Genomic DNA, 14,066 nt, shown 5'->3' with positions numbered 1-14,066 from the left:
CCAGTGTCTCCCCTTTTTCCTCCCCTCCCCTCCCCTTTTTCTCCCCTCCCCTTTTTCCTCCCCTCCCTTTTTCCTCCCCTTCCCTTCCCTTCAGGCTGCTTCTCAGAGTCTCAGCCCCTCCATTTGGCTGAAGCTATTTGTGAAGAATCAGCAAACACATTTTTCATCAGAAGTGTTCATATATTAATTGTTTATTGTTTTATTTTCCATTAATCAACCCTGGATTTATTAAAATCCTCATTGAATTTATGGGAAGATTTTCAGAGGTTTCTAAAGGAATTGGTCTAGACTCTGTGTTTTTAAATAATATTTCAGTAATTCCACCACTGAATAAAAAATACTTTTCCTGTAAGTTTCATTACTATAATTAGGACCTAAGTAATTCCTGAGACAAATAATCATATTCAAGAGACAACTGTTGAGACACCTGAAAAGTGGTTTAATGCATTATTCAATAGGCTTGCAACGAAGGCAGGCTCATAGTAGGTGCCTCAGCTTGATCTCTTTGAAGTCAATTTCAGATATTGTTCATCTGATAGGAATTCCTTCAGCTGGTATTTAGTGTGAGAATATTTAGTGTTCAGAATATTTATTTTTTTAATTTTTTGAAGATGAAAGTTACATGTGAGTAACCACATGTCTTTGATAGACCTACATGAATAATGTTGCCTGGGGTTCTGTCTGGTAGCTAATAAACTGGGAGAGAATAGAGGACAAGACGGAGCTTATCCACAATACCTTTATTCAGGTGGGGGTTTTTTTGTTTGGTTTTGTTAGGATTTTTTTTGGTGACAGTACCTATCATATTCCTGAGAACTGCTGTATCCATAGCAGACAACCTTTTATTTAGCTGCTTTTTAAAATGCAGTTGCACACCTACTGGCTTTTGTATTGTTGCTTTGTGACAGGCAGAGATTGATGAGCTGCTGAATTATTTTCCACAGGAGCTGTGTGGAATGTCACTTGGCTTCCGATGACAAGTCACTGGGAGATTGCAGTGAAAAATGCAAATTGGTTGATGCAACTGTCAGCATGGCAAAGGGTTGGTATACCCAGTCTTCCTTTCTTGTGTGTGTTTGTGGTTAGCAGGAGGTTCCACTTTCAGTAATTTATATTTGAAAGTAGCCTTGTTTTTCTGCTGTGGAATTATATTCTAGGTCATAAGGGAATTATGAGTCTGTCTATGGTTCTTCTGAGGCAAGTAGGAAATGCAGGACAGGGCTGGTATTACCCTTCCAGGTTAATGAACTCATTGGATCATGCCTGTTTTCTAAGTAGTTTATGCAGGAAAGTCTAGAATTTAGTAGATACCAGCCCCTGAAAATCAGTGATAGATGAAAGTTCCTGAGTTTAAGGTATGCCTGTACCATGAGTTTCAGTGGGGCTTCTTCGGCCATACAAATACAAACCTGACTCCAGGTTTGTATTAACTCTAAATCCTTAGGCAGATTCTTGATTACAGCTGGTGACTAAACACAGCCCTTTAACCAGTGGTAAAGACAGTTCTTGTCTTCTAAAAGGCTAAGCACTGTTGCAGTGGGGTCTCCTGCAACATCCATAGACAGCAAGGTCTGTGGAAAGAAATAGGGAGTGATTCTTGATAGAAGTTTCAGAGATCTTTATTTTCCAGCCACGTGGCCAGGGGACTGCTCAAAGACTCCGGAATCACCGGACAACCAGAGTCCTCCCCAGGCAGGGGAAGACAAAATCACCAGTGGGGAACAGGATTAGGGTACGTGTGACCAGGGAGCAGGGAGACCCCATGCCTAGGCCATGCCTCTACCCCAGGGTCCCCTCTCCCAGGACCCCATGGCAGGGGGGAGGAACCCCAACAAAGCACATCTTTCAGTTGTTTGCTTTAATGCAAAACTGCCCTGCATCAATGGAAATTTCTGGAATAGGAATTAATCTTGAGTAAAATAGTACTATCAGACAAAAATCCAACAAAACCCACCACAATCAAAAAACCAAAACCAAACCTTTAAATCAAAAAAGTGCGCATTTTTCTGTAAAGGAAGGTGCCTGTATTTATCCTAGTGGCAATTCTAGTCCCAATCCTATGGCACAAGAAATTGTTAAGTAAGGCAGGACATAGGTTGATAATATCCACATCACAGATGTACCGTGAGCTTTAACCAAGATGAAGGTAAGAATGAGGATGACAATGCAGAATCCTGTGTGCAGGCCTAAGGCTTGTACCTGCAAGCTGTTGGAAGCCTGTCCAGAGCTGTGTGTGTGCAGAATTGTCACTGATGTACATCCTTCCAGCAAAGTTACACCTTTTGGTTTTGATGGCAATACTCCATAATACAGAGATCAAATGTTACAAATACTGCCCTTGTAAGAACAATTAATTCAAATTTTGTATTTTTAGTAAAATTATTATCACGCTTTGCCTCTCTAGATATGCTATCATGCTTTGCCTTTTAGTATTTGTTTATAAATATAAAAATATCTTCACAGGCTTAAAAAACATATAAGCACTTTTACTGTATCTCTTTAGTTAGTAAAGTTTACAGGTTGCTTTTGTAAGGTGGCAGATATTTGTAGCTAGGAATATATAAAACATTATACTTTCAAATATAATGAATCCTAATCAAGAGCAGAAACAGCCTTTTATATGGTTCTGCTCAAATACACAGAGGTCACAGGAATATGAACGTGACATTATCATCTCCTATTCCTGCATATTTCCTTTTTTTCATGTCCTGTGCTTCCCTGATTGGGACTGTCAGCTATTTCTTTATATTTAAAATTTATTTACAGCAGTTACTGCAACCTTCATGTTCCCATCCAGATGCCTCAAAAAAAAAAAAGAAAAAAAAGAAGCAGCTGTTGCAAACTGTTTCATCTTAAATGCTTGTGTAGCCTCATTAAGAAGTCCTGAAAGAAAAAATTAACCTTTAAAATAGTAGCTAAAAAATAATCATAAAATAAAAACTATTACCTGAACAAAACTCACCAATCTGAAATTGGTATAACTAGCATACCACATAATATTTAAGACAGATAATTGAACAACTTCATGGGGTTGTATACTTCTTTCTGGTTTATATTTTAATTTCTTTAGTGCTTCAAGGCTTTTGGGAAAAAAAAAGTAAAAGCTCTAGATTAAATAAAACATTAGCACTTCAAAAATTTTGTTTCTCTTTTACACGTGAATGTTGCAATACAGTGACTGGAAGGGTGGAGCAACAAAAAAAGCGTAGGCTTTACATTTTCCTGTTTCCTGGGAGTGCCCATTTTAGGCTCTGAGTCGTGGCTTTCCCCTCCCCTGCTTTGGTTCTGGGTTTGCTGGGGGTTTCTCCTCCTGCTCCCCATCAGTGGGTCAGGTCAGCCGCTCCCCCCGGGGATCCACCAGGGCATGGGGTGTCCAGCAGCTCTGCAGGTGCTGATGGCTTCACATTTACTGGGCTTATCTCCACAACAGGCATCCCTTTTGAACTTTCCTTTTCATTCACTTTTAATACTTGAACATTTAAATTAGGCTAGTCCCCCCTTTGCCACATGTGTGTAAGAGGAGCTCTAGTTGTTCTACTCACCATGAAAGAGGAACCAAAATTCCTGAAAGGCATCTCCTGCCACCACCCCAGCCACAGTGCATCAGGCTGCTCCTGCCACAAGCCCGACAGGGACAGTTATACTTCCTTGGAGAAACTGAGTTTTTCCTGCCCCATAGCACTGACACCTCACAAATTCCCAGTGCAGCAGCAAAGTGGGCACTGGAGCCTGAATAAACGTCTATTATCAGCGCTGCTCTGTTACGAGTCAAAGTCAGGTGAACTCTGCTCAAAAAAAGCATTTTGTTGAGCACAAGGCAAACAAGAAAGGGCATAATGACACTTAAATTTAAAGTCATCTTCTTTGTTGTTGAATCTTTTATAAATGTGTGTTAGGAAACAGTCTTTCATGCTTTGAGTCTCCTGCTTGCCACGCTTACCTGAATCCTTCTCCAGTGTGACTTCAGTTATTTCAAATATAATTCAAATTACCAGAATTAGGCTGCAGAAGAGTGTGATGATTCGCTGCAGAATGCAGAAAATTACACAGATGTAAATTACAGGAATTTACCTACCTAAGCAAATTTTTGTGCTGATGAACTGCAAGTAACATATGCAATGGTCTCTCTTTAGTGATCCCTCATTCTAAAAATAACATCAGAGAAATAAAAATACTAACCATAAGCTGGATTCCAAATAGCCTGAACTGGCATTTTTGCTTTCATTTCTACATCATTGCACATAATCAGAATTCTGCTCCTCTTGGTTTCAAATTATGACATTAAATTAAAAATTACAATGTAAAAATAGCTAATCTATGTGCAGTTACTGCCTTCTGGATGGTATTTGGTATATGCTTGCAAGTTTTTCCTCCATTTTCAGGATAGCTAACAACTATCCTTTTCCTTTTTTTTTCCTCTTTGTAAGCAAATTAATATTTTGAATCTGCTTGCTTAAAAGAGTTGGGAAAGTACAAATATTGCAAAACTTTTGACAGTGTTACTGGAACTGTGACGTGTCAACGAGAGCCATGAGTCTGCAGTTCGTGGCCCTTCTAACAAAGCCAAATCTTGTTAAATCAGCAAGTCTAGGCTGCCTGTCCCCTTGGTGGATAACACATTGCTCTGCCACGAAGGACTGACAACAGGTTAAATACAAGGCTCAAATCAAGAACAGGTTTCCGTTAAAATCCAACCAGCTAGGGTTCTCTTTTCATAACAAGCAGAGAAAAGGACTGGACGGTAGTCAATACTTTCATATTTCCTATGGTGTTTAATAGTATTTTCTATAAGACCAAATCTTGTGATAATAAGCTATACAGGGAAGAAAAAATAGAGCAAGCACCTTTTTTATTAATGTAGTGTAGGATTTTTTTAAAATACATATTCTTGTCTGATTCCTATTCAATTACTCTTCATATTAAAGTCTGAGGGCTTCAAGATTTTTAGCACAATTGCTTATGAAATTTCAGTAAGAGTTTTGAATGGGTAAGAAATAATGGTGAGTGACAATTAAAGAAATGTTTGAGAAGCCTACTGTTTTTCTTTCTTCTAAAAAAGAAATCCTAAGAAGTTTGACTAAAATATATTGAAAAGCATGCCTAGATTTCCAGTGCTGCTCAAATCATGGCCTATATGGAAACATAAGCATTCAGCCCCAGAGGTATTATTGCACACAGGTATAAAGTATTTTTTCTCTGTAAAATATTATATCATAGTTACACTCCAAATTATGACATTTCTGGCTCTGGACTTGTACTCTCAATTTTGATTGCCTTATTTGCTTTATATTCTCCCTCAAATTCAGCTTTCTTCTGTCTCTCTGTTCCCTTTGAATGAATTTTTCTTGCCTCCTCAGATTAGGAATAACCTGGGAGGAAACAAAATGGATTATATTTTTGTGCAATCAACAGTAAGTGGAGGGACAAATAAATGGGGTTAGACTGTCATCTCAGGTCACTTTATTTGCTTCATCTGGAATCCCATTACAAAAATCCCAGAATCGCAGTTTTCTGTTATTAATCTTTATTTACTCTTGTGACAGTACTGGACAGGCAGTGACCTTTGAGGGGCTACTGTGGAAGAAATGAAAGGCAGCCCTTTAAACAGCATCCATAGCTGCTTGATGTATGTATATCTACTTCTGAAACATGATCTAGAGGTGGCTGGAGTATCTGCAAACCAAAGGAACATACTTTGTTCTACTGTTTACTTTGTCCCATAATTTGGGGCATTACATTTCCTAGACAGCTGCCAGTTAAGACTCTTGGAGCACTTCCAATTCATTGAAATTCACGGTTCACTAAAGTAGCAAAGTGCACTAGATGGTCAGTGCAGATTGACAATATCTGGATAATTTCTTCGGAAATATAAGTGAAAAATCAGAAACTAAACAAAATTGGGATTGGAAAAAGAGCCATTAAATTTAGTAAAAATTCTGAGAGTATTTCTGCTTTTGTCTTTCACTCTTTAGCATCTGCAGACGAGCCTGTGACAAACACAATGCCAGCAGTCTCTCTAGTTATTAAAGGTTAAATTTAATTTGATCTGATGAATTACTTTTTTCCTTCCCTCTGCAGATTACTTAGAGGATAAATCCATTTCCTGCTCTTTGCAGGGGGAAAATGAATGTATAACCACATTTCTACTGGCTGTGGATGAACAGGGAAGGACAGTCATTCACAGCATAGAACGGAAAGGTAAGCAGTGAATATTGCTTTTTCTGGGTGAAATCTGATTTAAAACCGGACAAGGTTAGCGATCTCGAAGCAGAGCTCTTTGAAGCAGCACAGCACCTCCTTGTGTTTGTTGCCCTTCTCTGCCCAGCCAAAGAGCAGCTCCTCAAGTACTTATTTAATGCAGTGGTAACATAAATACTTTGCCTTTCATGAAAAATGGGCAGAATAATCCTTAGGCTGTAAGAATAAGTTAATTTTTTCAAAGCCTTGTGCAGTTCTAAGAAGATGATACCAAACATCATTTGCGTTATATGATAAAACTATAATTCACTTTGAAATGATACATGCTTCATAGATGGACAAATATTCAAAAGACTGTCTAATTGGGTGCACCTGATGGAATTCTAAAATATATTTATAATTCTGTTTAATGTTGCAGTATCATAGAATCATAGAATGGTTTGGGTTGGAAGGGACATTAAAGTTCATCTAGTTCCAAGCCCTCTGGCATGGGCAGGGATGCCACTCTCAGAGCCCCATCCAACCTGGCCTTGAACATTGCCAGCGTTGAGGCATTCACAGCTTCTCTGGGCAACCTGTTCCAGTGCTTCAGCACCCCCACAGTAAAGGATCCAAACCTACCCTCTTTCAGCTTAAAGCCATTGCCCCTTGTCACTACATGCCCTTGCAAAAAGTCTCTCTCCAGCTCTCTTGTAACCTGTTTAGGTACTAGAAGGTGCCCCAAGGTCTCCCTACAGCCTTCTTTTCTCCAGGTGAACAACCCCAACTCACTCAGCCCACCGTCATGGGAGAGTTGTTCCAACCCTCATTAAGTTTTTAGTATTTTGCAAAACTAACAGATATAGAACAGATCTCTTTATGTCCTTCCATTTAACATTAGTTCTTCATTTACAGCTGTTTCATTACTGATTTTTCATTAAATCTCCCAATCAGGTAGGACAGGAGAGAACACAGACACCACTTTTCTGCAGCCAAATAGTTTCTCTTCTAGGGAATAAAGATGTCTTCATACCAAATGTTAGTCATGTTTTAGGCAAAGCCATGCAGTCTGTAACTTCCTTCTGTTTTCACAAATGGGGTTTATTTCATTAAGCCTTTGTGTAACCCTTCTCTAGCAAACATGTGAGAATTAAATTGATTTCACTGCACAAAAAAAACCAGCTCCTGCCATTAGAACATTAGTCTGGTTTTGTATAGGTTACTAGTACAGAAAAGGTGCTTGTAATAAAGGTAGTACTAAAGAAGCATATCTCTTAAACTACACCCCCACATCCCTAAGATTCAAGAATTTAAATGTAGGATTTTATCTTTATTAAATACTTTATTATGCACTTTAAGTAGATTTGACAAAAAAAAAAAAAAAGTCTTATGGAAGGGAGAGTTCACTGACGTCTATGTAATGGCCCTCCCACAACACTACAATAACCAATTTCACTGTCATCTGCTGTTCTGCTCCTGGGCCTCAAAATGTGAACTGGGATGGGACTTCAAGAAATTCTCTAGAAATATTACTTCATTTATGGAACTGAAGTCAATATGGCACCAGTAGCCAGAACACCAGCCCACTGCTCAAACCAGACCCCCTCAGAATTAGTTAACTGAGGACATCAAGCAAAAACAGAATGTGAAATGCAATCATGTAAGACAAGCCAGACTGAAGTGAATTTTTTAATGTTATGAAACCACGGTTCTGCAGAAAATTTTGTAAAATAGTAGTGCCCACCAACTTTCATAGAGAATGCTTTCTAATATTAAAAGAATCAAAATTCTTTGGGCTTTGGTGAAGCAAAAACTTCAGTTTTAATTTTGAATCTCTGAAATATTTTATCATAAAATTTATTGCAGAAGTTGAAATGCAAAATTCCTTGCAATTGCCCAGTCCAACATTTTCAAAAAGTCTGAAGGAAATTTTTCATCATTGTTTTCATGACAGAAGCGTAGTTTCCTCTATTTTATCAATATCATTGGTGACTTTACCCTGATATAGATCTCATTAGAATCTTTTCTTCTGCAACACACTGAATATCAGTTAATTGAACCAGAGCTCCAGCCATAACATTGTAAAATTTGTAATTTGTCAACTCAGCCCTGTTTTTTATAATTATATTGACACAGATCTGAAATCAACTTTCTGACTTTTCTCTTCAGAACCTGTGTCTGTATCCAGCAGCTGATAATTCTTGTGGTAAAAGAGCACTGGAATAAGTTAGCAATTCATTTTTTAAACATTTTAGTGCAATATTTTTCAGCTGGTTTCACAAACCCTTTAGCAAGCTAGTAGGAGAAAAATAACGTGAACTTGAAGAAAAAGGCATGGTCAGCTCATGGCAAATGAGAATCTCAGCACACCTCTAGGCTGTTTTTGATTGCCTAAAATTTATTGATTGGTTATCCGCCGTCATAACTGGTTTTGTTTCCACAGATTGTGCACAGCTTCCAAATATCCCAATGATAGTGGTGGGTGTCACCCTTGCTATCCTTCTCATTGGCATTGTTTTACTTTGTATATGGAAATTACTGGTGTCAGTTCAAGACCGAAAAGAGGTGGCCAAGTTTGAAGCAGAAAAATCAAAAGTTAAATGGCAAACGGTATGTGAAATGTATTGATTTTATATGAGGTTTTTTAATTTGGTTACATGATGCACAACTGCCTTTAAAATTCTCAGTCTTGATTTTGTTCTTTTAAATGGATAGATTTTGCTGGCAGGTTTTCACCACATTTAGTATTCTATAAAGTAAAATTATGATTCTTTTATGGATCAAAATTATCTAGTGTTTAATCTCCTGGCATAATTTCTTCCACATGTAAGAAAATGTGTAAATAACTTTTTTTTATTAGTCGCTTTTAATTAGTACCCTGTCTTTGATTAATCCTAATGAAGTTGTCTGCGTCTATGATTATCAGAGGTGTACCCCTTTGCCCAGAAACAGAGCTGTTTAGGAAAGGGAGGCTGTTCCTGGCCTCTGTCATGATCAAAGCCCACTCACACAGAGCAGAAGCGAATGGAATTGTCCCAAATGTAGGTGAAAGGACAGAGAAATCCAGGCCTTGTTTTCTATCTGTAGCTCTGGGCATCTAGTGCAAGCTTACACCACATGTTCCCTTTTCTTCTTTTTTTTCTGCTCTTGATTTTTTGCCCTTTTGCAAAAGCTTTAGGACTTCTGAGAATCTTTTTTTTAAAAAGCATGTTGAGTAAGCGTTTCTGGTGGGTGTCAGGAGGACAGGCAATGTGTTCATGCAGCTCCCTTCTCCTCCAAAGTCCTGTGATTGCACTTTTTCCAAGAATGGGCACTGTCAGCCTTTCAGCTTTTGAGCTGGGAAAAATCACTAACTTACAGGCGAGGCCACCTGAGAATGTTTTCTTGATCCTTCAGGAGAGCTATGTGTGGTACAAGGGAAGGGATGGATACAGCTGATAGAAGCATTTTAATTTTCTTTTCTGCCACAAGAGTAAAGGATAGGAAATGATTGATGAGAGACCAGGTTGAAAAGCTCAGGTGGGACTTAACCTTCTCCCAGCACACAGAAGTTAGTGTATGTGACAAGAGAAGCGTGACAAGTCACATCTCAGTGCTGAGACACTCTCTGTGCTTTTATAATGGTCCAACTGCCAGATTTGATTTGAATTGTATCAGACCCATTTGATGAGGTATTGTTTGATGAAGTGCATTACTTTAATCTGGGAGGCTGATGTGAAGGAAAGCCTGTTCCTGACCCCAGGCTTGTTTGTGCTGCCTGAATTCAGATCAGTCTGAATTTCATTGGCTTGGAACATAAATGAGCTACCAAAAGCTATTCTAAAGTCCTCAAAAATACAACATTACTTCTATACAAACGTTGTGTGACACCCATTTAACCTGCTTTTGTTTGGTTTTGATTTTTTTTTGTTTGTTTTTTTGTTTTTTTAGGAAACAAATCCACTGTACAGAGGCTCAACAACCACTTTTAAAAATGTGACTTACAAGAACCAAGATAAACATAAAAGGGCTATGGCTCCAGATTTCTATTAGCACCTTGGACACTACAGCCTTAGTTTTACTGGCAGGAAATCTAAAACACTTGTTTCTTATCAGCTGATTATGTGATATTTGTTTGCAAGTTGCAGTGGTATAACCATTCTGTTAGAGAATATATGTCTTGTGTTGGGACAAATAAAGATAACATATTAGTAGTAAAGGTTAGTAGAAATATTTTTTTAAATGACCCTTTATTCTTAATGGCCCCATCTTAAAAAATGGCATTACAAATAATTCTAATTTTTTCTTTATTACTGAGGATTATAAATTAACATGTAAGCTTATTTTTTGTTCAATTAGGTATATACAGTGAGCTTTATACTACTTTTTTCATACACACAATCCTATAAATTAGTGTTTAGGAATGCATTTGTACCAGTCTATTTGGTGGGATGGTTTAAATTTAGAAAAGACAATTTGTTTTTTCATGAATGCAGTTTAAACTACTGAGGATTGAGCTTTCTCGTATCACCTGTGTAACTGAATAGTTTGTCACCAGAAAAAAAGTAGTGGTATTGCCTGTCTTCTGTAAATGCAAGTTATACAGGAACATTTCTTCTCTAGCTCTTCTTTCTTGTCCTGTTTCCCTCTTTCCTTTTCCTTGTTGCTGTTTGATGTTCTTTAAGGACCTAGTCTCTGGGATTATCTCAGGGAAAGTTACATCAATCCAATCAAGCCTTATTCACTTGCAGTTGTTTTCTACTCCAGGCACAGACTGCTCTTTTTTTTTTTTTTTCCTCTTTTAAATTCTAGTAAAAAGGATACAGAGAAAAAGATAAATATTTGTAAATTAGAGACCCCAGTAGACACACTATTAAACCAGAGCATTAGCAGAACTCCATTTCACCCTTTACGTCCTGTAAATTATTTGGGCGCTCACAATACCCCTCACATGCTGGAGCATCACACAAAGTGGCTCAGGAGCCCTTTACATGCAGAAATGTTCACTCAAAAGACTTACTATCACACACAAAGACAGTACTCTTTTGTTGATATGTCCAAAATTGTGAGGTTCTTTCAATGCCCAGCAGCCGAACTGTTTATTCATGTATGGAATAACATATTTCAGCTCTTTTGGGCTGGGTTGTTTGGTTTGGTTTGGGTTTTTTCCCCCAAACTAAACAACAAAAAGATCTATGGATATCACTTCATATTCATTTCCATTAATGAGGATTTTTACATCCCAGGTTTAGCTAGTTACAAATGACTTGCCATAAATGTTTAAATTGTAATCTGTTAGCATGCATAGCACTGGGCACAGAAAGCCCCAAAAAGTAGCTAACATGCTGGCAATAGAAAAATTACAGCACTGGGCTATTTTAAGCTAACAATAATGAACTTTACTTCTTAATATCTTTCCAGTTGCATTTTTTGCTACTCTGAAACAGATGGTCAAAATGTACATATGAAGGTACTTAGAAAAGAAGACTAAGAAATCAAAAGTATTTTGGCACTGTTACAAACAATCACAGACATTCCTTAAGGTAAATAGGGAATTTGATCTGAGAAGGTATTGATCTGAATGTATTGGATCTGAAAAAGTTGATGTCCATTTTGTAATAAATATTTACAAAGTCTGTGCAAGTTCAGTCTCCATATGCTCCACAATTTCTGGAATTGAGACTGGTATATTAGCTAGCTCTGACCATGCCTGTTTTAGGGCCTGATCCAAAGCCTACTGGAGTCAATGGCTACAGATGTGGATCTAGTTTCAGTGAAACTATTAGTTTTGGTTTACAAAGATTGTTTTGGTTAAACAAACTGGTTAATACTGTCTATTAGTGAATTAGACCCTATAGTACATATTTCTGTGCAAAGAGAAATAGTATCAGATGCCTTCAGAAAGAAGGTGATGCTATAACCACGTATTAAGTACAAAATTATAGCCGTGTGATGGAAATGATGGCTGTGATTAAGCTGGAACAGATTCACATCTGTGCTCTGGTATTCCTGCCTATCTCACAGTGGAAACTGCACAGATAAAGGCTCACATCTGTGGCCCTTCCAATCACTAGACTCCCACAGATGTCAGTGCAAGTTACATGTGGGACCAAATCCTGTTTCTCTGGCACATGGATAAACTCATGGGATGCAAAGTTGGCCCCTGATTCTGCTCAGATTCCACTTGGGTCAGAATTGTCCAAGGGACTAGGGAAAGCTGGATTTAGCCCATGTAGGTTATCTGTTACTCTTCTGTTTCTCATGTAGAAGTCATCAAATTATAAACTTTCTCTGAAAGAAATTAAAATATTTTTATTACTTTTTAAGTAATAAAAATCTATACTGTTTATTAAATACCTTTTAAGTTCTGCTTCTGAGATCTGATTTTGCTGCTCAATATTAGGTTTGAAAGCCTTTCTCCTGTAGGTCAGCCATTTCAATATTCCAACATATCCTAGCCTTCAAATGTTAACAACAAAGTGGTATTTGCATTTCATATCAAACACTTGGTGCTCTACATTCCCTGTTCCTACAGGAGATCTTGTTTCACAAACCTCGCTCTCTTCCCATCACTTGTGTCTTCTGATCATCAGCAGAGATCCAGTTTGGTATGTTTCCAAGCCCATTCCTCCTCCTAAAAATCTCTCTCCAAATTATCAGAGATGTACAGGAATCAGGCAGGATGATTTGCAATTTCCCTGCTGTGACTGTACTACAGATTTTCAGCACACCTTCCAAGTTGTCAGGATGGAAATCACTCAAAAATTTAAGAATTCATCAGAAGAGAGAAAAGAGAAGGACTTGCTGAGGAAGGTTTCTATTATTGAGGGATATCAACTAACTTGACTCATTCATATGAGCCATCCTTTTAACAGCATTAATTTAGATCATAAATTTTGACTAAACTCCCAGATTTCAAAAACTTTGAAGATCTTACTTGGCAGTCACCCTAGAAACAAGAGTGGTATTCATCCTTTTCTATTAACTATATAATTTCCATCTGTAGAATTTGTGTCAAAGTTCATATTATTCTCTTTTTTATATTTTTTTCTCCACCAAGCTGTAAGTGAGTTTGTGTGTGGTGAGTGGGATGAAAAAGTCTTTCTGCTGTTTTCACAAACACTGTTTTGACCTGAGGCTGGACCTTGAGAGTGGCCAAAACATTTTTTAATAGTAATACTTTTATTCACTAAAGAGTTAAACTGAATAAAAGAATAATCATTAGCAATTTTAATGGTGTTTGTATATCTTACACACCCTATGGAATAGTAATTTCACTAATGTCTGTTAAATGGATAATTTTTCATTTGATTTATAAAAGGTGCATGTTAATTGGTATTATAAATGTCCAGACTGCATTCAGCTTTGTTTTGTAATGTAACTAGTGGGGGTAATGAGTCTGGGTTACAAGATTTGGGTGTCAAGTGCAATACTCTCCATGTCTCATCTGCCTTTTTGTAGAAGTTCAAGTTTGTTTTGCAGTGTGTATAAGGGAGTTATTGTCCCCCAAAACTTATCACACACAGTCTGTAAATAAAAAGAACAGACAATTTTTAGCTTCATCTATTTGAAAGAAACCAGCAAATCCTTCAACTTGTTTGTGTAAAAAAAGGAGTTATTTGACCTTGAATAAAGAGTGAAAAATTGAATAATTTTATAATATGTTTTCTTGTTGTTCATTCTTCATTTTCTATTTTGGCATGTGTCTTTATCACTGTTTTCACATGATTTTACAAATCTTAGCACATTTCTCAAGCTTTGGCATACGCTAGAAATTATTTTCCTCCCCACTTTTTAAAGACAGCACATGAAATTTAACGTCTAGATTTTTTCATTTGTGATCCTTTACTTTCCAAGGAAATGAGTTAATGGACGAATGTTGCAAGCAGCCTATTTCTGGAACACTGATC

General features: G+C 37.5%; 1 protein-coding gene across 18 annotated transcripts in view; it reads left to right on the top strand.

Moving 5' to 3' along the window:
- Positions 1-13,818, top strand: part of ITGB6 (integrin subunit beta 6) — a 59,845-nt gene extending 46,027 nt beyond the window's left edge. For 15 of the 18 annotated variants that reach the window (XM_042041230.1, XM_042041229.1, XM_042041224.1 and 12 more), the window contains 4 exons: positions 945-1,042; positions 6,079-6,198; positions 8,621-8,787; positions 10,108-13,818. In XM_042041230.1, the coding sequence (XP_041897164.1) occupies positions 945-1,042; positions 6,079-6,198; positions 8,621-8,787; positions 10,108-10,209 (487 nt within the window). In that variant the 3' untranslated portion in view covers positions 10,210-13,818. Of the gene's footprint in view, positions 1-944; positions 1,043-6,078; positions 6,199-8,620; positions 8,788-10,107 lie in introns of those variants that run through there. The other 3 variants (XM_042041240.1, XM_042041239.1, XM_042041241.1) reach the window with 3 other exon arrangements.
- The last annotated feature ends 248 nt before the right edge of the window (positions 13,819-14,066 follow it).

The sequence above is a fragment of the Corvus kubaryi genome, unplaced genomic scaffold (assembly GCF_017639235.1).
Source record: "Corvus kubaryi isolate FWS band 111438036 unplaced genomic scaffold, C.kubaryi_AGA036_p1.0 37396, whole genome shotgun sequence".
NCBI classification, from domain to species: domain Eukaryota; kingdom Metazoa; phylum Chordata; class Aves; order Passeriformes; family Corvidae; genus Corvus; species Corvus kubaryi.
This window is presented reverse-complemented; position numbering and strand designations above follow the sequence as displayed.